The sequence below is a fragment of the Corvus kubaryi genome, unplaced genomic scaffold, assembly GCF_017639235.1.
Source record: "Corvus kubaryi isolate FWS band 111438036 unplaced genomic scaffold, C.kubaryi_AGA036_p1.0 37103, whole genome shotgun sequence".
NCBI classification, from domain to species: domain Eukaryota; kingdom Metazoa; phylum Chordata; class Aves; order Passeriformes; family Corvidae; genus Corvus; species Corvus kubaryi.
The window spans coordinates 37,469-65,270 of NW_024581029.1; the positions used below are offsets into that span (position 1 = coordinate 37,469).

The 27,802-nt window shown below is 43.1% G+C and overlaps 2 protein-coding genes across 3 annotated transcripts in view; both read left to right on the forward strand.

The window, feature by feature from the left end:
- Positions 1-8,517, forward strand: part of EFEMP1 (EGF containing fibulin extracellular matrix protein 1) — a 45,979-nt gene extending 37,462 nt beyond the window's left edge. For both annotated transcript variants that reach the window (XM_042021018.1, XM_042021017.1), the window contains exons 7-11: positions 1,888-2,007; positions 3,417-3,536; positions 4,963-5,086; positions 5,207-5,402; positions 7,296-8,517. In XM_042021018.1, the coding sequence (XP_041876952.1) occupies positions 1,888-2,007; positions 3,417-3,536; positions 4,963-5,086; positions 5,207-5,402; positions 7,296-7,454 (719 nt within the window). In that variant the 3' untranslated portion in view covers positions 7,455-8,517. The remainder of the gene's footprint in view (positions 1-1,887; positions 2,008-3,416; positions 3,537-4,962; positions 5,087-5,206; positions 5,403-7,295) is intronic.
- A 19,149-nt stretch (positions 8,518-27,666) lies between these two features.
- The window catches only part of PNPT1 (polyribonucleotide nucleotidyltransferase 1), a 16,097-nt gene continuing 15,961 nt past the window's right edge, over positions 27,667-27,802 (forward strand). The window contains exon 1 of the mRNA XM_042021016.1: positions 27,667-27,783. Coding sequence (XP_041876950.1) covers positions 27,667-27,783 — 117 coding nt within the window. The remainder of the gene's footprint in view (positions 27,784-27,802) is intronic.

The following is a 27,802-nucleotide window of genomic DNA, read 5'->3' on the forward strand; positions in this document are numbered from 1 at the left end:
TCCCAGCTCACACAACAAAGGCCAGAACTGGGAATTAAGGGAATCAATACCATACCTCTGCTGTTAAGGGTAATTACCCTCAGCACATGGTAAAGAAAGCCTCCAGGCTACATTTGAATATCTAGAGAATATTAAAAATTAAAACAAGGGTTGCTAAAAGTGACCTTTCAGCACTGATGTTGCCTTTAGAAATAAAACACTAAGGGAAGCTGCACCATAAAACTTTAAGACTGATGTCAAGTTTGAAATCATAAAATCTGTTCTAGAAGGATTAGAGCAATAATAAAAAGGTAACTCTGTCTGCTGAAGCACTGACAGAATGGCTATAAAATCAAGAGATTGGTGGAGATGGTCAGAAGTTCTTCAGAGATGTACTTTATACATAAAAAAAAAAATCTATTATATACATAGAGAAATCTTCCAGCTTCTACCATCATTCCAAGCATTGCCAGACCTCATCAATCACCCTGGGACACTGCACAGCTCTGAACTGAGACAAGAATTGCTTGGTTCTCACCAAATCATAGGATTTTAAAAATTGCCCATGGACACAACAGAACCAAGTGACAGAAGTCACTTATTTGTCCCTTTCCATGGCTCAAATGGAAGGTGGATTCTTTCAGCACTCCACCAAACACCCTTTCCCTGGCTTTCCAGCCTCATCAGGCACATTTCTACCAGGCAAAGGAAAGCTAAGGAGAAAATTTATAAATGAATGGTTGCTGCATCAAGACAAAAATCTCACATTTATCACAGTGATACTTGACAGCTGTAGCCATTACATTTGTGTCACACCTTCTGCCTATATTGAAAGTGGGTCAATATTTCTTGGAAAACTAACAGAACTGGGGCTTTGGCCACCTAATTTATTCCTCCTGGTGGTATTGGAGGAGGAATGATGTACATCCTTTGCACTGTTGCCAGAAATGAACTCAGAGGAAGAAAAAAAAATGTTGCAATGAGTTTTCCCCTATTATCATTCATTTTCAGGACTAGAAGGTTCATCATGCAGAGAATTCATATCCTCTTCATTGGTTTCATTTTTCTGAATGCCTCACCTTTGTCAGTTTTTAGTTGTATCTGTAAATTTACAGTGTTGCTGACAATTATAAGCCATGAACTCAAAGGTTTTTTCCAAGCACAGCTCTCTACTCTTGGCAATATCTGATAAACACAAACATGAATGGAAAACATGCAGGAGGGAAATACAAGGAATACTAGGGAAAACACTAAAATCTACAGACTGACAGGAGCAGCAGTTAATCAACGGTCTGCGCAGAACAAGGGCGATAGATTCCAGAGGTGATTAGACTTATATAAACTTCCCATTAAAAATTGCTTCTCTTCTCATACCAGTGTCCTCAAAATGTTCTTGGGATGGGCAACACCATGGAAAATGTAGCACAGAAAAATACCTTCCCCCAATATGGTCTAGGCCTTAGAGCTCTGCAGAACTCTACTGGCCTCAAAGGCTCATGTTATAACTGCAATGGAATTTAAAAGAACAAATTTTCAGAGTAATAAATAGCTCAAATAAATCTTAACCACTGCATGCTGAGAGGTCTTATCAGTATGTGTTCCTTATATCAATTATTTATAGAGACTTGGCATTTCATACCTGAAAAAAAGGCGCTGGAATGCGGAGTTTAATAGCCACATTAAACATTTTTGGGAGAATTCATCACACATTAGAATAACTCTCATTCCTGGAAAAATACTGGTTTTTACATGGAATGTAAAGCACAGATCTAACACTGCTCCAGTGACTGCAGATCTACATTGCTACAGCCAACTGAGCTTCTGCTGAGCAACAGGCCCAGCCTAAGGACTAATCCACCGAGCCTAATTACCACCTACACAAGATAAATATCTAATTTTTCCTTTCAGACATAAACGAATGTGATGCCAACAACCCATGTGCACAGCAGTGCTACAATATCCTGGGTTCTTTCATCTGCCAGTGTAATCCCGGCTTTGAGCTAAGCAGTGACAGAATCAACTGTGAAGGTAAGACTTTCTTTGTCTTGGAAAAGCAATTTTCTCATTTGCTTTGTTTTCCCAGAAGCCTGTAAACTAAAGAACAGAACTGGAGACACTCTGTGGGTACAGTTTGTAGCCAAAAGCCTTAAGATACTTATTCTTTATGGTACAAATGGGGCTAATTCACACCTGAGTAGCTGCAGCTGCTTTCAGGTACAGGTAGGAATGGGTCTCTCTATAGCAAGTGCAAAACAGGACAGAGATTGCTGCACTTCATATCCCAAAGTGGGATGAAAGAGGTTTCTGAACCCTGATTGCACAAACTCCCTGGAATTGTGGGTGGTCTAATGCTGATGACCATTAAATGAATCGGAAAGGAATGCACACCAAAAACAAGGGCAATTTTGTGTCTTGTTAGGCTCCTCTGAAAACAAAACCTCCAATTTCTGATTTTAAGGGAGCAACAATTGTGCTTTTGAGGTGCTTTGCAGCTTGTGTATACAAACAGCATGTCTCCTGATGATTATACAATCAACACTTTATTTCCTCTGCCAGAGGCTCCGCAGGGGTGCCCTAATCTCCTTTTGGACACATGATGACCTCACCCTTAGAGCCCGTATCCTTTCTACCAGCCTTGGAGCCTGAGAGGTCCCTGCTTCACCACTGCCCTCCCCAGCGAGCTGGAAGAGCTGTTACAGATCCTCCCTCTGCTAAGCCAAGCTGCTTAAGCTAATCCTATTTGAACAGAACAGGGAGCAGCAAGTATGCAGCCTCCAAGGACATCCCTGACCCCAGCCCAAGAGCTGGACTCAGCTCAGAGGTAGTAGGAGGCAGCTCTGTGCTTTCCAAGCCAATCCCTCCTCTTGATAGGTTTAAATTCATTTCCTGTTCACGGCATACACTGTTCAGTTCTGTTTCACACCAGGCTTCCCTCACAAGGGACTGATGGATACACAAGGATAAAAAAGCAGGAGAATGGCATCCACTGATTATTATTAAAGGGCAAAAAAAAAAAAAAAGAAAGATATTTCTCTCTTTCCCAGAGAGCTACTCCATGAGCGTAGGGCACAAGTACAAAGGCAACATTTTTGCGTTACTAACTAATCTCACAGCTGTGGGTTTTTTCCTCAAAGTCATCGCATTTTGGAATACTGCAAGTATACACAATTTCAAGAGTTATTTTCCCAAACCTGTTCTGAAGTTTAATTTAGCTTCTGCTTCCTCAAATCCAAAATTCTTCCTTTGGAGGATTACTAACAAAACCCCAGCAGAACTCACCCTTCCATTCTCAAGGCATTAAACAGCACATTTCAGGTTTTGGTTAATTCTTTTCACACAGATTTTTTTTTTTTTTCAAACGTTTAACTATTCTATTTAGTTTTGTAACAAAGTAAATTTTCAAAACCAACAACATGAAGCTCTTTTGCTCTCTGCAGACACTGATGAATGCAGAACCTCAAGTTACATATGTCAGTACCAGTGTGTCAACGAGCCAGGAAAGTTCTCCTGTGTGTGCCCTGAAGGATACCAGGTAGTAGGAGGCAGGACATGCCAAGGTAGGTGCCCTCCCCTTGGCAGGCTCAGCCCTGCATTATTTACACCATTTCAGGCAAGGCTAAGGGTGCCTGCTAGCTAAATGGTTATATTTTGTGGCAGGATTACTGTGCTGTTAGCAGAAGATATGTTGATGAAGCAGTTGATGATTCATTAAATATCTTATAACCTTATTTGAATCCTTCAACTCAAGCTCCAAGTCCTTCAGATTCCTAGGAAAAAATTTCAATTTTTGCAACCCACAGGTAAAACTTGTCTTGGATGTCACGGTAGTGGCTTTAATTTGAGATAAACATCCCTGAATCAAATCAGGCCATTTTTTACAGACATGAAACATGGCTTTATATCATGTTTCTTTTCAGAGGGATTCCTAAATCCAGTCACAGTAGAAATAAAGATATGTTTCTTCTGATAACAGGAAAAAAAAAAAATGCAAGCCTTCAGCAGCTTAGATAATTCGTGTGTAGAAAAATAAATGTTCTGGCCAGGTGCCACCAAATGCCAGGATTTTCAAGTTTGTGGTTTTTCCTCAGTGGTGCTAAAAGTCCCTGCATCTTATTAGAGAATATTGCAGAACAATATATTAAGTGCAAGAACTATTGCTTCTGCAATGCAGAAGCTGATTTAGCAGTCAGTAATTTTAGAAATAAAGAGGTGTGATAATTAGGGGCAGAAAATGCAAGAAAATAACTCTTCTTTATCAGTATTTTGTTCTACAAAATCCTGATCTTTCCCTTTGTAAGAACAGCAGCTGAGCATTGAAGGATAGTTGATTTAAGCATCTAAAAACCTGTTAGTGCCTTCCAAGAGATTACATTTGAATAAAGCCTTTCTGTGCCTTTGTGAAATTCAGGAGACCATGTGGGTAGACAGTGGGGCTCTGGCACTGACAGGAAATACAGCATTAATACAGTGCAAGGCTCACAGTCCCCACCTCCCTTCAGGGTTCTTTTCCCAGGCAAAAGAAGCTCTACTTTGCACAATAAGCAAGTTTTCACTATTCCTTTTAAAGCTATTTTAGTTAAAATGTCGCTATTAATGAAGCATTTTAGACCATGAAACCAAAATTATTCAAAATGAGAAGATGCAAAGGCCAGGAAAACAATTCTTCCCTGAGACTTTTTCCCTGTCTTCAGGACACCTTCAGCTGTAAAACAACTCTTTGGTAATTATAAACTTGACAGCATTTCCACAGTTACATTACAGATGATTAATATCCATCTCCAGTCAACTAAAAACATTCAGTCTCGCTTAACACTCAATAAACAAGTTTATTCCACTTCTGCATAGAGAAACCCTTTATAGCCAGGTCCCAGAAAACAAGACAAGGACACAGAAAGCTGATGGGTTTCAACACACAAGCAGGTGTACCTTTGTAGCAAGCCTATTTCCACCTGCTTTGACACAGTCCTTTCTCCTTCCTCCTAGATATAAACGAGTGTGAGACCACTAATGAATGCAGAGAGGACGAAATCTGCTGGAATTACCACGGAGGGTTCCGTTGTTACCCCAGAAATCCTTGTCAAGAGCCCTATGTCCTTACCTCGGAGAAGTAAGGGAAAAATTAAGTCTTGTGGTTTTAGGCTCATCCTCAAGAGGGGACATGATGGAATGAAGCAGAAAATTGTATTTGATGGTTTTTCATGTGCTTTTATCCCTGTTCGTGTGGCAGCCGCTGCTTGTGCCCGGTGTCCAACGCCATTTGCCGGGAGCTGCCCTACTCGGTGGTGTACAAGTACATGAGCATCCGCTCCGACAGGACCGTGCCCTCCGACATCTTCCAGATCCAGGCCACCACCATCTACCCCAATACCATCAACACCTTCCGGATCAAGTCTGGCAACGAGAATGGAGAGTTCTACCTGAGGGTGAGTACTGGCGGCAGTCAGACCCTGCCTCCACACTGCCTTGTCATTGTGACAACCCCAAATGTCCCCATAAGGCTTCCGCAGCACCCCAAAGTTCAGCAGCTTCTTGGTGCTTCCTTACTAAGTGTGCTTGCTTTCCAATTTTTAACAAGCCTTTTACTTTCCTACCTGAAAACCCTAAACTGTGACTCAAACTGTTTCTTTCCAATTCAGGAATATTTAGCAATCCTGGGACACCCATGTCAGATTCACACAAAATACTTCCCTGCCTTCCCCTCTCTGTACCAACACCCCAGATAAATCTATTTAGGACACAGTCATAGAGAGATTCCTTGTACAATTACCTCAATTACATTTCTCATTTTGCAAAAGAAGAAATCAGTAACAGCAGTCTAGAAATCAGTGCCCCATCCCAAGCTAAGCTCAGGCCAACCTACAATGGTTTTATGTTGAGACAAAACTAAACCTTTATCTCCCATAGTAAAACCAAGGAAGTTCAAATTACTTGGGATAGCAGTACTGTCCTGTAGGTGGGATGCATCCAAGTAGATACACATGAATGGGAGTGTCTAGAACATCTGCTTCCTAAGGGGTTGGTTTTTTTTTTTAAGAAATCTCATTTTCTTGAACCCTTCTAATATTTACAAATTCCTGGGAAATCTTTTTCCTTTGTGTGTGGCTTTACACTCAGTAAAGCAATCTACACAAAAAGCTTCTATCAGAAATACATTAATTGGAAAGTTTTAATTTTTAATTCTTTTCCTTCAAAACAGGAGATATGGGGCTTTTGATAGTACAGCCAACAACTGCACCAAGCTATGGCCTTGCTATTTAGACCACATTTACCCAAGGTGGGAACAGGGAACTACTCATCCATATATCTTTTGTTGTGACATAACAAATCCAGGGAAAAGCACTGCATCACAGGTTACACAGCAAAACCCCCTAACTACCCCCAAAATACAAGCTATTTGCTTAAATTAAAAACATGATCACTGCAGGTGCCACTTGGGTTCGACCCCAGTGTGGCTGTCAGACTGACCCTTGGAGTAACAATTCCCATCTCCTGTTGCCATCCAACAAGAAATCACAGGCCTTAAATGAGGAAGCACGTGTTTATTCCTGCCAGGGGACTGTGGTAAACAAAAGCTTGCTTGGAAGTTATTCCTACTGTTTTAGTAAAATGCTGAGCTGGCTCCCGGATGCAGCAGATGGATTGGATTCATCTGTGCACCCAACTCATGTCACACAGGGAGAAAATATTTGTAGTAGGCAAAGGCAGAGATGGAGTTGACCCTTTTATCATCTGGAAATGACAAAGCTGTTTAACAAACCAGCAGCACAACGCCAACAAGGCCTGTCAGTGTTCCCCAGCAGCACAATCCCAGACTGGGAGAAGTACAAAGTGGGGATGGCAATAGGTACACACCAGCTGCAAACATTCCCAGTGTTTACAGGGACAGCACAACTTCTGGAGTATGAGCCACAAGACAGTGTTGAGTTTCCCTCCACTGAACAAGCTACCTCACTGTTAAAGTCATTAGGGCTCTTGTTTTACTCATTCTCTCTCTATTTTAAAAGCTGGTGGATGGGGTTAAAACAAAGACCATCCTGGGATAGATTACCACTTCCCACATCCTTTGGGAAAGTCAGCATAACCAGGACCAGATTTTGCAGCAGTTTATTCCTCTGGGCCTCAGTCAGGTGGAGTTTTCCCAGCAAAGCCAGGTGTGAGATTAGTCATGGCCATTTGGAAGTGTTAAAAGAAGCCTTGCCTCGTGCATGCCTGTTCTGAGACGGAGCCTTGCACAGTGCGGTGACACAGGAGCGCTGATGCCGCTGGGAGTTGCTGTGGGTTGGACTGAGCTGGGCTTTGTTGTGGTGTTGTTGCAGCAAACCAGCGCCGTGAGCGCAATGCTGGTGCTGGTGAAGTCCCTCTCAGGACCCAGGGAGCACATCGTGGACCTGGAGATGCTGACAGTGAACAGCCTGAACTACCGCACGAGCTCGGTGCTGAGGTTAACGATCATAGTGGGACCTTACGCCTTCTAGTGCTCGCAATAACCCTCCACTGGCACCCGCAGCAGCCAAAGAATAGTATCGGAAAGAAAGCACTTACTATTTTTTATTTATAGATTTTGCTCTCTTTTTTTTAAAGAATTTGTTTAGTAAGTTGGTATCTTTTATTCACACCTTACACCTGTAATTTCAAATTAGTAGATGTGTTCCATAGTATAACATGGGCATTGTCACTTTCTGTATAAAGATTTAAATCTTTTTTTATTACCTTCCTTGGACTAGATACATACTACGCTTTTATATGAGAACTGTATGTTCATACTATCCTGTAAAACTTCACACACCCTTCCTAGCCAAATAGGTCATGCAATTTAAAAGTGATCTTCTGTTTTGTTTTTATTTTAAATTCTAATGCAGCTACACTGAATCTCAAAAAAGAAAAAAATTATGTAGTACGAATGATACACGAAGTAACGGTTATCTGATAAGCTAAAATATATTTCTTTTTAACTACTTTGTAACAAAAGGTAACAGTCAATAAAATCTACTTCTGTAGACATTTATGTACCATCACAGTTGGTTTTTCTAACCTGGGTTGGAGGTAAAGTTACATTGTGAGAAAGGCTTTGCATCAGGTTTTTGTATGCAGATTGTGTTAACCATACCATGGAATAACATTATGCTCTCCCCAAGAAAAACAGAGCATAGGAACAAAATTTCTCCAACAAAGAAAGAAACTCCAAACTGGAAATCACCAGGCAGGGCACAAATGTCCACAAGAACACTGTTGGTAGTTACTGGTCAGAGGGATGCAGCATTTTCAGACTGAAGTTAACATACTATTTTTCCAGAAATATTATGTTGTATACTAAGAATTGAGTGCATTTTCTTATTAAGTTATATCATTCTCAGGCACTCAATCCTGTTCCTGCTCCTACAACTCAGATGTATCATGTACAGTGTTCATAAAATTTATTTCTAATTCAAGAACTAATAACATCTTTTGTAATATGTAAAATCTTATTTCTTGTTTAAAATGTAGTAGTTAATCCTTTGATGTACAAAATTTTTAATAAAGATCTCTTACCATATTGTATTTGGTCTATTTGGAGGTAGTTCGTTACTACTGCCATTATTGTCACGTACTGTGGGAGTTGGCAAAGCCATGTTGAGGTCTGCACAGTCAGAGGGATCCAGATCTCAACCCATACATGATGAGTTCTTGGAAGACTACAAACACAATTCCTTTGTAGAAGGACAAGCCTGCTGCCTACTGAGATTTAGTTTTCCTGACAGCAGAAGTTCACTCCAGAACAAAACTCAGAACAGGCCACAACCGCTGTGGTTGAGGGTGACACGTCCCCCCCGCCCGGGCATACTGCAGAGCAGGACCCCATTATCCAATGATCATTCCTTCAGGAAGTCATTTGTGGCTTTAAACAAATACTTCATCTGCCAAAAGGGTCGGAGCACGTGGCTGTAGCACAGGCCAGAAAATCGTGCTGGTGCTGGGTCGCGTTCTTTGCCTGGGGCCCTGGAGCAGTGGGGTGAGATCCCGGGCACCCCTTGTCCCTCCCTGCAGGGAGGGGCTCACCACTACAAATCCAGTTGCTCTGTAGTGGGATTTAACTGGGGTTTGCCATGGTGAAAAGTCTTTGATAAAGTGTTTGGCTTGTAGGGAGCTCCTTCCTCTCCCCGGAGAGATTCCTCCCCATTCATCACTACAAATCCACTCAGTCTGAAAGGCAACTCCTCATTCCACACAAGCACTGAGCAAAATGCCTCCAGCTCCTGCTCCTCCATGCAGTTCCTGTGGCAAACAGCACATGCTCACCTCCACATGTCCCTTAATTAACTCTCTCTCTCAATGGAGGCTCTCCTCACAAACAAGCTGTGCTGCCCCTCAGGCATCCACCCCCAGCACTGTTCTTTTACACCAACTTTTGACTTCCAAATTGTGCAATTCAGCATTGCCCACTACAAGAAAATAAAATTTGGTGCTTTTAAGTTTAAAATGGGCAGATCTCTCTTGAGAGGTGCTCAAACGAGGCTCAAGTGGCTTTGCCTCCTTAAGACCCCAGACTGGAAGGGCACCAGGCTGGTCTCTGTAGCAAATTAAGGAACCACAAACCATCCCTGAAGTCCCCAAGCTGCCAGGCTCTGCCCCAAGGATTTACTCTACCTTCATGCTTTTCCAATTTTCACATCCATTTCATCACCAGCACTTTTAAGCCTTCTTTTAAATCTCTGCTCATCTGACAGTGACCCAAAATTGATCATTACATATAAAAATATTTATACACCTCTCAAATGGCAGGAGCAGCAGAGACAGTTGTACCTCACACACATTCCCAAGCCATCCTCAGCCTGCAAAGTTCTCCACACCTCACAGTGCTCAGATGCTTGGCTCAATCCAATTTATTTACACACAACTGTCCTGCCAACCCTGCTCCCTGTTTGCAGTATCCAGGTGTCCACCAGGCCACTGAAAGCCCAAACTGGCCAAGTCAGAGATTATCACACAGCTCAGGAGTGCAGATCCAGCCACTTGTCACTATTCTGCAGGTTGGTTGAGCCTGAAGGCGGTCACTGGGTGTGGGCAGCACTTCCATGAGAGCCAGGAGCTGGAATAACAGCAGCCCCTCCAAACCAAAACAGGAACAGAGCTGAGCTGTGCAGAAACTGGCAGGGGGTGGTTGGTTTTGTTTTGGGTAGGGGTGGGGTACATGACTGAGCCTGAAAGGAGCCCACAGTCAGAATGAGAAGATGGTTCAGAGCCTGAACAAGAAGAGCTTTTGTGCACCATAAAACCTGCACCTTTTTAGGAGGGAAACCTGCAGGTTCACCAATTCTCCAGGGAAGCAGAGCTTCACCTGTTCCCTGCAAATCGTATGGAACTGCAGCAAACATGCAACAAGAGTTTGAAGAGCTACTTGGATTATAAGGGACACTAAAATCCCAAGAAATTATTTGACAGCAGAGTGTTTGCTCAGCCTTCTCTGTATCCCGCTGCCATGACCATTACCAAGAGCACACTCCAGGAAGGATTCTCATATAAATCTGTCAATGTTCGAGAAGAATCTAAATCAGGATCACATGCAAAGTTTAGTACCTTCTCAGAAACAGAAAACAGGGAGAAAAGAGGAAAAAAAATGGGACTGAGTAAACAGAACTTAAGGAAATCAAAATGCAAGTTCATTCACTTCCCCAGGACCACCTGAACACAGTGCAGTGGGATTATTTTGCTTGGAAGGCTCACAAATGCAAGTTTGTTGTTGAATCCCGTTTCCATGGCTGCAAAGAGTTGCTTGTGTTTTGAATGATCATCCGTGTTTCTAACTTTATAAGTCTCCTAATAAAATATAGAACAGCTGCTGCCCCAGTCAGCTGTTGAGCATATGGAGCCCACCAGGGACAAAGCCCACTGTTAACACGGAGAATTATTTTTAACGCCCTCACATATCTAAACCTCCCCATCATCTCAGCAAAATGGCACAATTCCACACTTCCCAGCTGGGGGAACACCTGCGTCATGCAAAACTGAACTGGGCTGCATCTGCTACAAAACCCAATTTTATTTCATCTGGCCAGCAGAAAAAAGTGATCAGCCTCAGTGAACAGGGCAAAAAGTTAACTGTGTTTTATATCTGGGGAAAAGCAGATGTCTAGTTAAGATGTTTATACAGCAAACATTTCTGTATATATTAGGAGGAAAGAGAGCTGTTTAATAAAACAGGGTTGGGTTAGAGTTGCCAAAGCAAATTTGAAGGGCAGTACAACAGCTTTTGTAATTTTTGCATGGGAAAAGATATAAAATCCTGTTTTATATTGACATCAATTATGTGGATCAAACAAGTAATTTTTTAAAGTAAGTGACCTCAAAGTTAACTCTTTAAAGCCTCACACTTACTGTGTGTATTTGCTCAGCAGAAAAAGCTGCAAACATCATGCCACAGCAATATGACAAGGTAGCATTGAAGGCACTCCCTGATTTATTCTCTGCTATCTCAGCAATCACCTTGATACTGGATGAGGGGCCAAGACACCCAGCAATGCTCCCTGCAGACCAAAACACTGAAACTAGGTGAGCTCCAGGTTTTGTTTGCAAACACATTCACTATGTCAGTCACATGCTGTTTCTCTTGAGATAAATTATTTTGCTTTCTCATCCAGAATCCCAACGGTCCCAGAAGCAACATCAGTACTCTGCATCTCTGCTCCCTCACAGAAATGCATCTGGAAAATTAATGTTTTTAAATGTTAATAACATTTCTGTAATTTCTACATAACCACACAGTGCATATATAGTCAAACAGGATAAACATTCAAAAGGTGCAGCTCTCAGCTAAGCACTCCAGCAGCTCCTGCCCTGCAAACACACTCTGCTGCACTTCATTGCATTGCTGTAATAAAACATCCTTTTTTTCTCTCATCCCAACCCTTAAGACACCCCCTAAAGCTTCTGCAGGTCCATAAAATCTCCCAAAGCAAAGGCATACCCCATCCCCATCCGTACACCTGAACAAGCACACAGAAAGGCTTTCAAATGGAACAGCCTGCCAGCTGGGTTGACAAAAGCAACATACTTATGCTGTTAAACTCTGAAACCATAGCCATGGAAGTTACACAGCCACCTCAAGGTTTAAATCCTGCCAGTGCCACTCCAGAAACATCTGAACCTGTGACCACCTCCTCTGGAGGGTCACATTTTCTTCTTGCACCAGAGTGTTTCTGGAGTATCTCTGTGCAACGTACAGGAATGTTTCCTATACAGAATATATACAACAAACACCCAAGTGGGAAGTCAAAAGAGCAAAATTCCTGCAGGCGGCATGGAAACTAGGAAAACAAACAAATTTTGGAAGCCCGGAGCAAGGGCTGCAGAGGGGAAGCCAACATACCAAAACAGCAGGGTAAAAGGCATTATTAAAATCAATAAGTCATTCTCTGAGAAGCTGAGGCTGTACATGAACAAGGCAAATGGAAATGTTCCTGAGCTCTGGAAGGTCACACGTGAAAACAAACACGGCAGGCCAAAGGAGCAGCTTGCAAATGCCTGCACTGGCAAATCAAAATTCTCCCAGTCACAGCAAAAGCAACATCCCAGGAGGCTGATGGGGCCAAGGGGGGACCCACGCGTTAGGGAGACAAGCAAAAGAGATACTGCCATAGCAAAAAAAAGAAAAAAAAAAAAAAAAAAAAAAGAAGTGAACCTTTCTACTGCATGCCTGGAGGAAGAATTTGGCACAACAGCACTGTGCCAGAGCTGCTCTTACAGACAACATATCAAAGGACCTGCCCCAGAGTAAGAAGTGGATAAAAGAAGGGGAACAGAACATTTTTCTACCAATATCCAGTTGTCAGGTAAAGATGGGCATCCTCTGGGAAACAGAGCCCTTACAGTGCTCTGAATATTAAGCAGGAAATGCCAAATAAAACCAAAGAGGGTAAATGCAAAGTGATGCACATGCAGGAAGTTATCCCAGCTTTATTTGAACAGCAAAGGCCTCTGGACTGACCACCACCTCCCAGGAGAGCACCAGGGTTATGGCAGACCATTCAAAGAGGAAACCACAACTCCAGAAAACTAATTCAGCATCAGGAATAACTGAGGATCAGAGCAGAGAATGAAACGGAACCTTTGCACACTTGTGTAAATGCACTGCAGCATAAACACAGCTTGGAGCTTGGGTCCTGTCCCCCTCTTACAGCAGGATGTTGGCAATGGTAAAGCCCAGACCAGGCTGAGATTTCACTGCACACATTCCCAGGAAAGCCTCCCAAGAGCCATTAAATACGTGGCTGTCCTGGACAGGAGCTGTTCCCCTGGCACCCGTGGGCACAGGGGAAGCATTTCCAGTTTGTCATTGGCAGCTCTGAAGCTGTTGCATGCCCTTGCCAGGAGCTCTGCCGTCAGCACCGGCTCTTATGATGCCAAATACCCAAAACCTGGAAACCCCACCAAAAGAAGAAGGAAGGCAGCCTGCACAGAGCATGTTGGTGCTGCATCCATCACCTGCATTAGTGAGTTTGCGTGTAGTTGCTGCCAGCACCAGGTTCCATGCCCAAATATCACATCCAGCTCAGCAGTGGCCACAACTGCCTCAAAGCCAATTCAGCCAGCAGCAAATGGTTTTTTGCAAAAAAAGTCACCTTCAAGGGAGAAAAATTTCACTTCTGCCCCATTTAAAGGCACTGCCTGGAGGAAGGCAGCAGGAACCAGATCACTTCAGATAATGGTGTTTCCAGGAAAGCTGTTTCTGCACACACTTATTAGGCATGAATTGGTCCTTGGAGTGATTAAAACTGAGATTTGCATTTGCTGCTTTCTCTTCCCAAAATCAACCTGGTTTCAGACAATTTTGCAACGCAGGGTCAGTCAAGAGACTGCCCCCCAGTATTTAGAGTAGGGCTGCTTTGTTTCAGGAGAGCTCTACAGGCTGGCAGAGGTAGGTAGGCAGAGGAACATGAACCAACATGCTGAGCACTCCCTGCAAGGCCTGTGATTTTGTACTAAAAACCAAATCACGAGGATCAAAATAGTAACATGAAACTTTAACAGGGTCAGGAGATTTCTGCCTCTGCTCTGGTATGCCAAGGAAGGAAGATCTGAATTATACAGTGAATATCCCCAATGAGGCACTGAAGTTTCATGGACAGTCAACCATACCATGGTGAAAGCTACCCAGTTCTAACACAAATAAACATTTTGCAGGAATATGTTTCCTTACTCGTTTTAAAAATTTGTTACCCCCATTTTCTGGGGTGACAGAAATTAAGAGGCCACAGTGACACTCCTGTGAAGCTCCACTTTGTGCTTTGCACAAAGGCTGTTTGCATGTAAATGTAAAGAAAAGCTGGAGGGGCACCACACTCACAGCATGGCAATCAAAGATGCAGATAAAGCTCTCCTGCAGGATTACTCACACATACCTGCTACAGGTGTATGATACATGAAATGAGGATCCAGTCAGTACCAACATCCCACCCAAATCCACCTGCCTGCAGGTACCCAGGTAATGGAAACATGTGTCTAAGCTGGCAGCTTGTTGGCACAAAATAAAGCACTTAAGTCGCTGTTCATCTTGTTGTAATTCGATGCTTGTACCTAGGCCAAAATCCCTAAACCAGGCTATTTGCAAATGTTAAGTCCAGTAGCTTGGTATGTTTCTCTTCCCCAGACTGGGATAAGCATTAACCAGCTCAGGAAAAACACAAAACATACTCATAAAATCTCCAGACTCTGGGTTTTAGCCTCTATTACTGAGTTTACAAGATTGTTTTGATTCTGAGCACTGAGTGTTCAAGCACATTTCAGAGCAGGGTGGAACACCCCCAGCCCTTCTTTATTCTGCCTCTTCAATGGGCTTTGGGCAGCATCACAACACATCCCTCACCACAGCATTTTCTTATTTGAATTTAACCCTTCCACTGCTGTTACACTGCTGCAGGGATATTTTTTAGCTCTGCAAAGCTAAAAAATTCTTCACCTCTGGGATCACCCAAATTTGCACACACTCAGACACTTGGGATCAAAGCATTTGGTCTGATTGTTCCTGACCACCAGCACCAAAAATGAAAACACTGTGCTTTGGGGGAAAAATACTTTCTAGAAATTTAGGATTATCAGCCCAGTCTTGAAAATTAGACAGTGCTTTCAAGCAGTGGAAGGTATTTGGTGATGGGGGATGCTGTCTCACACCACAGGCCCCAAACCTCCACTGATCAGCTATTTAACCTGGGATAGTTCAGCAGCTGTCCTCAGCAGAAGCTTCCTGAGGTTGCCTGGAGTCTCCAAAAAAGACATAAAATATTTGTAGTAATTCCCTGAACAAACCCAAGAGGCTTCCTCGAAGCAGAGCCCTCAGCTCTGTTGACTTGTGTTTTTAAAAGGTAATATAAATTCCACTTACGCTGGTTTGTTTTGATGTTGAAAATTGGTCTCCATAGACATGGTTGAAATCATGCCCTGCAGCACCGAGGCTGAAGCCAACAACCACACAGCCCTTCGCCAATGCAGAGCTCAGGAGGCTTTAGAGGTGTAAATGCCATCCCACCCAGCACAGCAGCACCAGGAGAGCACAGGGAAAGGGACAGGGTGCCTCATTCCACGGGAAAAAGCCACAGCTGTGGCCACCCAGGCACTGGAAGAAGTCTGTGGGGTTACCCCCACATCACCCTCAACCCATTGCTCACACATTTCCTTCACCAGGCAGTGACAAGCCTTAGAGAGTACACACGAAGCCTAAAATATTCATTTTTGTTAATTTTTAAAGCCTCATTGCCCTGCAGGAACTCCCTCGAAGGCTGACATGCAGCTAGGACCATAGCAGTGTTTGCCAAGCAGAAAGAGCAATGAAAAGAAATCAGGGTGAGACAAACAGGGGGAATATATGGAGAAACGACAAGTCGAGGTTTTTATATGGAAATTTATATCGAGGGTAACATTCTTGTCTAACACAAGCATTTTAATACTTCCGGATGCAAGCCTCAAGCCAAAAATCCAGTGAGGTCTGATGTTATGATACTGTTTAAGCTCAGGGATGCTGTACATTTTGCAAGAGCTACAGGTTTTCCCAGTGCCAAAAACCATCCAGAAGAACAACAGAAAAGCTTTTAATTCTGCCCCAATAACCCCCGCACAATGTCCCAGCACGGAGCAGTCGCAGAGCGGAAACGAGTCCTGAGGCACCAAACCGCCCAAGTGGATCTAAACACGGAGATGCTGCAGAACCTGCCCACCCAGTCCCCAAAGAAGGCAGGGAATGGCCTATATTTGAGAAAGCATTATTTCCATGACACTGGTTTCTCCCCTTCTGCAACCCTAAGGCTGCTTCAGCCACCTCCTTCACCACCCCAGGGTGGCTTTGCAGCTCTCCCCAGCACCACAAATCCCAGGCTGCAAGGAGAATTTCCCTGGAAAGCTGGCTCAGGCTGGGATAAGGCACAGGATGGCCTGGCTGAGGGGGATATTGGGCTGAGATCAAAGCAGGAGACACATTCCCCAGGTCAGCAGAGCAGCAAGCGTGAGCCTCACAAGTGATAAAGTGTTCGGAACAACTTGTCCCAGAGCCGCCACTGCTGCACCACGGCTGCCAAGGCCCATTTCTGCTTGGTTTATGCGCCATGCCAATTCCTCCCCTATAAGATTAAGCTGCCTTGAGGCCATTTCAACTTACACATCTGATATTTGGAGCATTTTCTATGCTCTGCAGCTCCGGAGCCGGCACAGCCCTGGTGCTGCCACTTCCCCTTTTCACCTCATGTCACCCTTTGCAAAGGCACTTTTTCCCATTTAAGGGCTCACACACCTTTTCTGGGATTTTGAGACATCAAGGGAATAATATTTTGATGAAGAACAGGACAGAACCATCAGTGCCATAGAGATCAACTCTGCAGGGGCATCAACCTAACAGCAAAGTGTACAGGACCTGTTTGCTTGGATAGATCCATCATCCTGGAGAAGAGTTTCTCCCTCTTAAGACTGTTCTGAGCTCATGAAATCCATTAATTAGCCACAAATACAGAACCCAGAAAAACAAACACTGTTTGAAGGCTAAAAGCTTGGTTTCAAGACCATTCTGAATGGTTCCAAGTTAAAAAAGCAGATACCCAGTTAAAAATATTCAATAATCTTGAAAGTCTCCAAATTCCTTATTTGTTTACTTATCCAACTACACATGAATAATTTTAGTCTAGCACAGGCCTGTTTGGGTGCCAGATCATGTTTGCAAGTCTGCCCTGTGAAAGGCAAATGTACAGTTGAACTTGGATGCTATGCAAGTATCAGACAGCTATTAGCAGTGATTGCTAAACAATTTTTCCAAAAATTAGATCAAACAAAGCTCAATGCTGTGGCTGTTGCTGGTTACTGCTGTGAGGAAAAGAGTTAACTAATACACAACTGGTTGGGCTCAAATTATAAATGCAATTAAAATGCTGCATTTATCTTGCTAGAACAGTAACTCTACGGAGGTTTTTTTCCAGCATTAAATCCAATTTCTGTACACACCACCAAGATGGACAGACCTAAAGGGACACTTGTGTGCACAGGAACCACGATCATGGTGATTCAGCTCACAAAACACCAAGAAATTTTGCAGATGCACCTCCAAAGCCATTGGTTAAACCATTCAGATGTAACAGTTGTTTAACAGAGTTACAAAGAAGACCATGGAAAAGCAGAAGAGGAAAGAAACTTCCTGAGGGTTTGGCATTGTTACTATTAGTGATGGCTGAATTCATTTAGCCTCATTTCCAATGCAGTCAGATATTCAAATAAAACTTGAACACCATCTGTTTGCCATGATCCAGAGCCAACAAGGATTGGAGACCAGGAATCATGACGATGGCAATAGTTATACACAGATTTTGCCTACCAGATCCAGTCTGGGACCTGTGAGAAAGGCTCTACCTGGAAGAAGGGAACAAGTTTCCTCTAAATGTAAACCCATTTCTAACTGAATCAGCACTGGGTGTGTGGAAAGAGTATATTTACAAGGGAAAAGATTTTACAAGAAAATTTTGCAAATGTAATCAATTTCTGCATGGAAAGAGTCTCTGGAGCAGCAGGGCAGAAAGCACTGGCTTTACAGCAACTGGGGAGGAATGGCTTGCAAAACCTCTGCACCTCAACCTGCGCTATAATTATACAGCTCATTAGTTTAATCACTAACAACTCCAGACTCTTCATGATGAAATCAAGAGTGCTATTTCTGATTTGGGAAGCTCTCAGAAATCAATTTTTTTTAAGCTGAAGTTTTTTTAGAAGGTTGACAAAACCGGGAACATTAAAACTCTACATTCAGGAACTGAAGTAAATCAACTAAGTAAAACATCCAATAAAAGCACCAAGAAAAACCCTAGAGCAAACTTAATTGTGATAACTGAGTTTAATGATGTTAAATGGCAAAGCTCATCATAAAAAAATTCCAACTGAAACTTCCCCCCCAGTATTACTTAGGGCAGGTTTCACTCCACTTAACTCGGACAACAGGAACAAGATTCACAATTCATTTAGTCAAGGAAAACCTGTGGGGAGCAGGAGGGCTGAAGAAGCATATCCATAATTAACTCCCTTCGGAGGCACAGTTATGATATGAGTGTGTGCACTAATCCTTCATTTTCCTTCCCTCAAACATTTGTGCTCCTAAATCTGTAGCCAAGATTTGCACACGTCCCTGAATGAGACTAAATCTGTGCAAGGCTTTGCTCTGACATTTGCTCAGTGTTGAGCCCACTCTGCCCCAGGCAAAACCAGCACAAGTGGGCACACAGGTGTCCCATCCCCTCCTTCTGCCAGCAGCAACACCAACCAGGGGACACAGCTGGGCTCCCCTCAGGAATTCAGGGATTGCAGCATGGCCATGCCAAGCTCCAAGGGTCAGCCTAGGAGGCTGCCTAGTCACAGAAGGGAAACTCCCTCCAGGAAGCATCAATTAACTCCCCCCCAGTTAAAGGCAGGTGCTGAACAGACCCCAAATTGCCGCAAAAGCACCCTCAGCAGTGTTTTACTGCAATCCTCAAAAGCATATTCCCTCTTGCCTGTAACCAAGGCCACTGGTGTTCAGGGCCAGCCCTGGCCAGGGATCCCAATGCAGAAGCCAACAATCCCCAAACCTTGCAGAGTCAGCCAAGAAATTGGGTTTTATCCCAGCTCAACCACTCAGGGCAAAAGGCTCACAAACCTCAGAGGCTTCAAATTCTTCCCAGGGTTAAAAAAATCAGCCCTCGCATCAAAATTTTGTGGGATGGCAAGTCAAGCTCCTTTTCAGAGCACAAAGCAGATGGAGGGAAGATTTTCTTGGCATTGTTTTTTTTTTGCACAGCCTCCTTAGAGGTTGTGAATTTGCTGGTGCCCATCAGCATCTTGCACTGCACCCCTGTTATAGTAGAAATTGCTGTGCAGGTCCGGCTGACCATGTGCCACTGCTCTCAAAAGCATCAAGTTCAGGAAGAAAATAACAAGACTTCCACATGAGAGATTATTTGTCACTCGTGGCAGGGGCAGAATTACATCTGCTTGAGGATTTCACAAGTACAAACTACTCAACAAATTCTTGGAATTGGAAAATAGGTATAACCCTAAAGGAAAAAAGTCACTGAGAGAAGATTCAGCAAAGAGCCTGTGGTTAATGATACACTGGATATTGCTGTCCTGGCTTTGTGCTCCTACTTGCCAGTACACACAATCATTTTTAATATCTTGAAAACAGCAGTAACAATCAAAAAATCATTTATTAATAGGTTTGGGTTTTTTTCAGAACTGTGGTGAAACCTCTGAAGCCAGAAGGACAGAATATCACCCGTCCTGGGAATAACATGCTGGGAGTTGCCAATAAGATCATTCCAGTGACACAGCTAAAATCAGGGTGTACCACTGAGAAATCCCTGGTTTCCTCCAGATGCTCTTTACACCCACCACACAAAAACTCACACATAACTAACAGATCAAGTTTGGGAGGCTCTGAAGACAACACCTGAAATAAGATCAAGGCCAAACACAGTATGAAGTTATGAGACAATAAAATAAAGGTTGCAGCTGAATCACTGAACTGTTACCAGCTGTGGAGCAAATACCTGTTACTGGGAGCAGCTGCTACTACCCTATAAAAATTTTACGCATTCTGCACATTTCAGACCCCAGAACAGGGTTGAATATACTTGGTTTTAAATGGCAGATACCCCTATTAATATAAACAATTGCCACTCTCCTACTTTTACTAACACTGGCATTTTTCAAGCCAGTTGCAACTTGTGCAGGTAACTGTAGGAATTAAACACCACACACTGAATTCTTCACTAACCTTTCTTTCAACAAGGTAGCAACATGTAAGTATAGCTATAGTAAGTGCTGATGGGATTTACAACTGGGTCCTGAATATAAATCATATTTTTATCAGCCTCAAATTTTTTATTGCTGTTTTCATCCTTCATTTTATATGCCATATCACCTCTCATCAGGAGAGCCTATATCAAGGTGTAGCTCTCACTACATACCCCAAAAAATAATACAGATTTTTTTCCCAAGAAAAAAAAAATTAACGCAAACATTTAGGGATTCCAAGGAGTCATTTTGAAGAAATAAGTATTTGCATTCATCGTAAAATTTAAAAGCTCCACACAAAGAGCTTGACCCAGCCTTGGTGAAACCAGTGACATTTGTCACAGCAAGAGGATGGAGCCAAACACACTGGAAATGGACCAAGGACATGGCATGGGTTGACAAACTCCTCCATCACTGGCTCTTAATTTAAGCTTAGACCTCCTTTTTAAGGCAAGTGGGTGAGAACAGGAAAAAAAAAAAAAAAGCCACCCCATATCAATCACCACATCCACACAGTTCCCAACTCCTATTTATAGTTTTGCTTTGAAATTAAGGAGAAAAATGCAAAGCATCATGCCAAAGGGGAACAGCCATGATCCACAGGACTCTGAGCTGCAAGGCTGCTGGTTTATCTCAAGCATGCTGTCCACCCCACTCAGCACTGCTGCAAGTTCAGACTTCATCAACATCCAACTTTTAACAAGATTTCAAAGACTTTTTCCTGGAGTTTGTCAGAGAGCAAAGAAAAAAGGGATTCAGTGGCTGAGATACTTCAATGATGGATGAGCCATGGTCAAGCAAACCTCTCCTGTCTTTCTCCACTACCTGGACCTATCTGCTTGCTACCTCCAGCAGCTTGGAGGCTTCCAGAGCTTTGTTTGAGAGGCTCTGTGAATCACTGTCTTGCTTTTGCTTCTCTTACTTGAAAATGCCTTTTAAAATTAACACACTAAGTTAAAAGAAAGCCCAAGCAACCATTAAATAGCCATTTCAAAACATCACATCCACAGCTCAGCAATCACAAGTAGCATGTCAACATGGGATTTGAAGAGTTCCAAATCCACCTTTTTTTACTGATTCTGTGCCATCACCCAACACACCACACCACACTCAATCACACCTTGCTCTTCAATCAGTCAAGGAATTCAGGGCCTTGGGTCATTTCAGACTTCTTGTATTCCTTGGTAGGTACCATAATTCCCATCATAAGCATTTAAATTTAGACCATTGGCTCTTCACAAGCAACAAAGACCTGCACAGCCTCTCAGGGTGACACAGAGAGGGGCCCTGAGCAGTGCTCAGCCCTCAGATGGGATTTTTGGAGTGTTTTCTAGAGTACAAATCATTTTAACTTGGGCACCCAAAAACTGGATTGACAGAGAGCAAGGACACATACCAGGAAGCTTTGTGCATTACAAATGATGTTCACTTACATTTCTTTTTACATCAACTGAAGATCCAGATCATCAAAGTCATCTGCAATGTTAGAAGTGATGCTAATTCAGTTTAGAAAACAGGAATCTGAACACCGCCCCACACATGCAGAGTGCTCCCGCAGTTAGCTTTGCTCAACTCCTTTGTTAAGGGCACAGCAGTGAATGATCAGAGTTCACAGAAATGCCTGAAAAGGCTTAAAAACCACACCTCTAGGTGCTCCTCTTTAATCCATTAATTTAGGGTCTCTTCAATCCCTCTCCACTCCCACTGCACACAAAAAGGGAAGAGCACTGTCCATAGTAAATTCTGTAAAATTTACAACTTCTGTAGATTTATCTCTTCAAATGAAAAATACTTTCTGTGCCAATCACTCACCCATGCAAATTAAAAACTGAAATGAAAACCAAGCTGTTGTTTTCTATTATTCCGTAAATATTCAGTCTATCCTTGGAAGCTTCCAAGCGAGCCACGCAGGAGTTGCGTGGGCAGAAGCTGCACCCTGCAGGCACCACCAGGAAACAGCCAGAACAGAGCCGGGACCGCGCCGGCACAGCCCGTGCTCAGCTCACCAGTGCCACCGTATGGCCGAGGATTACTTTAAATACAGACACACCAAATCACGCATTTCAGAGTTTTCCTCTGCCCGGGGAGCTTCCTGCCAACGTGGGCACGGTATTCTCAATTTCTGTACCCTAGAAAAGCCAGGGCATGGTGAGGATCCCCCCACCAAAGGGACAGGCTCTGGAATTAAACCCAGCACGAGGGACAGACTCTGGAATTAAAATGTGATGTTTCACACTGCCTTGAAGGAATTGTTATTCAGTGAACTGTTTGGAAAAAAAAAAGAAAAAGTAACTCTCACTGTGGTTGCTCATCCCTCTGATTTTCTGGTGAAGCTAGTGTTCCAGGCCCACGACTAATTTCGTTCCTCTGTCCAATGCCAGGAGCAGCACCCAGCACACACCTCGCCCCCAGCCAAAGTATATTTACCATTTCAATAAAAGCATGTTTACTTCAAAGACACGCTGCAAATAAAAGAAACATTTTCAGAATCTCACATGCTACAACAAACAGGTCTATGTGTTTAGTGAGTAAATATATGCAAGCAGAACCTTCACATAGTACCTGTCCCACTGACCTGGAATATTCCTGTTTCCTGGGAAGGTGGTGAAAAAGAAAGCAGCTCAATAAAGAGGTCTAAACCACAAAGGTAACACCTTTAAGAGCACAGCATTTGTTAGAGAGACTAGTTTTTCTTTCATTAGCTAGAAATAGACTTTAACACAATCTTGTAGCACATGTACATAATGATTTCAGCACAATGCAGACTTAAGACATCTGAGCAAGTGAATTCAAGTGAATTTAAGTGTCAGAGAACCCAAATCCACAGCTCCCAGAAGCCATTGCAGCTCTAATTCAGTATCTGGCCAAGGACATTTAAAATTCCTGTAAAGAAGAATTACATAGAGTCTCTGTTTCCAAGCTCTGCAGAGGGGTTTCTCCCAGATGTATAACCACTGCCTGCTACCCTGCGGGACTGCCCTTGCCAGCTCACATGGACAGGTTTGAGTCAAATCCCCTGCACAGCTACAATGTCCCTGCAGCTGAATACAGAACTTTCCTCTACAGACCCTCCATTTTAGAGGCTGCTCCCACCCTTTGCATTTGCTGAGCCTGTTTCTACCTGCCCAAAGTTCCAATTGCCCAGGTTTGGGTTTTTCTTTCACATGAAACGCTTAAAAGCTGGCCTGTAGAGACACATTACATCCCATACACCAGCAGGAAGGCTTGGCTAAACAGTTTGCTGAACATAAGACACTTTAATTCTCAACTTAAGATAACAAATAGGACAAAAGAGAGCTCAGAAAAACATGAAGGAGGTGACACCACCAGTTCCAGTAAGGAGCTTATCTCTTCTTTAGTGCTGTGCTTCTGTTATCTCTTACCACAAGGGGGAAAAAAAGCACAACAGTTTTCCTAAAGTCCTTCACTAAGTTTAGACTTCACAGCAATAAAAACCATAACTCAAATTGCTTAGAAGCTTCTCCCTCAAAAGAAAAAAAGATTATACCTTATGTATCTATTAAACTGTGGTCATGACACACAGGCTTCATGAATGCATGTACTTGACTACTGACATAGCTAAATAAATCTTCTCAAAAATAAAAGTTTCCTCTGACAATTGTTCAGCCCTCTGCCTTACTTGATCTTTATAGGGTGCAAAAATAAAAAAAACAAACAAAAAAAAAACCCAAACAACAACAACACACCCAGCTCATTTTAGAAACCACAGCACCGGTTTGGGAAAAGAGAATTTACATCTGTAACTCTTTCTCATGTGTTCAAGCACTCCCCTAAGAGAAATAGTTGGTTGTGGAGATCTCCAACTTACTCAGCAGGACAGGAAGGCTTGGGATGAGCACAGGCTTGAGTCAATTCACCTACATGGCCTGCTTGAATCCACCTTCCGTTCCCAGAGCACGTGGAATGCTACAATTTCACACCTCCTGCTCAGGAACCTGGGAAAGAAAAGAAGTAGGACTAATGATGCCCTAAAATAGGATGAGACACAAGTGCCCCCAACAAGAATCAGGCATCCAATGGGCAATTTATCGAATGCAATCAGCCCCACTTCTTATTTCACTCAAATCAAAGATTACACCCACCTGCCACAGACATTGTGATTGCAAAGTTCATCCACGTGAGTTTTCTGCAGAGCACTGAGACACTCGAGTTCTACCAGCTACGGAAATCTAGCAGCATCTGAAAGCCATCACAAGAGATACAGCAGGAAATCAAATTAGAGTAACGCTAAACGTGACAAGACCGAGGAGAGAAAATCAAGTAAAATAGAAAATAAGTTGGTTTAAAGTCATGCAATTTCAATGGATACTCCTAAGGCTTCTTTAGAAAGTTAAGATGAGATCTGTATCCTGCTAAAACAAGTTTATCTGTTCCAAAGAAGTTACTTGCTTAGGTGCAGCATCCTGGGGCTCCCAGGACTATTTAATGATGCCATAATTGTTCTTCACAGTTTGCAATAAAGCCAGCAATGGGGTGCCCCACCTGGGCATGGTGGATGGCTGGAACACTACTGGGAATCTTTCCTGGAACAGCTGTAGGTACGATTTCTTATCAGCATTGTCCTTCTTGGCAATGTTGGAAAAAAGGGGGAAGTAAATCACTGTCAGGCTGTTCGTTTGTTTTTTAATTTAAGTGCTATATTGAGCTGCTTTCACAGACCCAGGTCTGTGCAATGGGTTCATCTTGAAAGCAAAATTATAATAAATAAAATAAGTGTGTAGAACTTTATGCCAAAACTATGTAAGGGGCTCAATTTAATCTTGTTTGGCATATAAACTTAAGTCCAGGAAAAAATAGAGCCATGAGAAGCCATCCAGTGGTGGGGTGCATGGAAAATGGTCACTGCCTCTTCCTAGGGTAGTTGGTTCCACGTTTACCATTCCTTAAAATAGCCACAAGTCTTTTTTTTTTTTTTTTTACAAGTGTCTGTAGCACTTGAAATGAGAGATTTATTGAGCTGCAGGATGGGGATGGATAGAATTGGGTGATCAGCTGCAGATGGACCCTGGCCAAAATAAGTAAGTGGCTTAAGACTAAGTGGATCATAACTAATTCTCTCGAGGAACTTGGAAAACTTTAACGTAGAAGAGCTCTCTGCTGCACCAGCACACCCAGTGAGCTGGAGAGGTTAGGGCATAGACAACGTGGCCAAAAGGGAGCTGCTTAAGCTGCTCCTAAATAAAACCCCTCCTTCTATTAACAACCACAGGATAGATATCAGTAAGGCCCATAGAGCACAAAAATGCGGAATAATGTCATATGGGGATATTAAACACGTTCATTTCACTGTGGCAGAGGCTGCTAAAAAAGGCTCAAAAACTACTGCTGCTCTCCTGGAAGCTTTAATAATAATCAATTAAATTTAGCATATTAAAATCCAATTGCTCTGTTAACTCCATGCTTTCCACAGGCACTTGTGCACACATCCAAGCTCTGGGTGTTCCAAAGGGCAGAAGGCACCTGACGAATTCAGGGTTTTCCTTAACAACCTCCCAGGCTCTGTGTGACTTGGGAGACTTTGGAATGGTTACATCAGGGCTTTCTGAGAAGAAAACTGCATTTGTATATTAGTGTGGAAGCTGAATTTTCAAGTACAGCACATAAATCTCATTTTACAAGAAAAAAGGTGAACTTTACTCTCTACTAAGGATGGACTTGAAAAATTCTTGGCAGGCTCAAGATTTTTATGCTAAATAGCTGCAGGTGTCTACACTGGGCTGGACTTTTTTTTGTGGTTTGTTTTGGGGTTTTTGTTTGAATTTCCAACAGTGGAATTAAAAAAAAAAAGAGTAAATTTAATGAAGAGAGATTTGCACTTCATTTCCTTCTTAATAAATTAACCATAGTTTTGCTTTTTTTCATGAGGTTAGACATTAATTTTGTTTGCTGCCTAGTATCTTGAATGAAATCCAAGCTCTGATATCCTTTTCCTATGACAGTGGTATGGCCACAGTTTGTTAGTGCATGACAGTGATGAAATATTCACTTATCATGTCGGTGAGTGTGAGAATAGCAATTTTAATGAGTAATAGTTACATTAAAAACTTTCCAAACAATTGTCTGTTTGCCAGCAACAAAGTGAATATGAATTCAGGAGAACATGGGGAACATTCCTGCTTTGTCACCTAATATATTTTTGTACCAAATAAAACTGTACCAATAAATTGTAAATCTGGATAAAGTTAACAGCCTTTTTGCCCAGGCCAAATCCCTAGTTTCTGATCATTTTACTTCTCACTTTTGTGTTTTGCCAAAAAGATAAGAAACATATTGGAACAAAAGAAAAATTATTGCTTAGATTGTTCTCCCAGTGAATCTGTTTCCTACACATGCAGCTTGGACAGAAAACTCCAGTTAAGCAATATCAAAATAGCATTAGAAATAAAACAGTAGTAAATGATTAAGTTTTTTATTAATTAGTTGCTGAATTTAAATTGCTACATCCAGATGGCAGGTGAGTTTAAGGTGATGTGTGACAGATATATGTGGGATTAAATGAATATAAATTATCTCACGGTTGGTGTGATCATACCACCATGATCACATTATTGTTCACTCACCTCAGTGACATAACTAACACTAATTACTAATCTATTTTGCATTACACTGAGAAATAATTAGTAAACAAAACCGCTGTCCCCTGAGTGTTATTCTGATACACTCTGAGCATGTAAGAGCACAAGAAGTTTGTGATAAGCGATAACTGTGTTCTAACCTTCTTCTTGCACATTTCGGATTATTTTGGTGTTCCTGGCTTAAAAGGGTGTTTTGGTTTTGGGTGGGTTTTCTTGTTGTTTTTGGGGTTTGTTTTTTTTTTTTTTGTTTTGTTTTGTTTTTTTGTTTTTTGGGGTTTTTTTTGGTTTTTTTTTTGTTTGTTTGTTTTGTTTTTTTTTGGTGGGCGTATTCCTGAACAAGGTCTGTGGGGCAAATTAATTTCAAATGCATGTATTTTTCCCCTCATGAATTTAAACCGGCGTTCGGGCTTGCCCCTCAGGAATGGTCGGGAACTTTTGGCGGAACGTTACCAACTCTCCCAGGTGCCACCTTGGCTCCTGAGGCGCCGGTGGCGGGAAGAGGCGGCAGCCCAGTGCAGGTGTCCTCTTCCTCGCTCCGAGCCACGTTCGAGCGGGTTTTCCTCAGATTCCAGCCCGAGCTGGCTCCAAGACCGCCTCAGGCGCCGCCTCGGACCTTTTCCTGCCGCTTTTTACCTCAGGATCCGCGGGTGGCGGAGCACCGCCATTCGCGCGCCCTACGCCTCCTGACCCTCCGCAGCCGCTGTAGCGCCCGTACGGAACCGAAACCGGCGCGGCGGCGCCGGAGCCAATCCGCTTCGCTCTTACTGCGCGGTGCCGCTCCCCCGAGCCAATCGCGTGGCCACCCTTTGCTGCCGCGGGCGCTATGGCGGCCGCCACGAGCTGCGGCCGCGCCGCGCTGGGCGCGCTGTGCCGGGATGGCGGCAGGGCCGCGGCGCGGTGGCGGCGGGTCCTGATTGGCTCGGGGGAGCGGCACCGCGCAGTAAGAGCGACGCGGATTG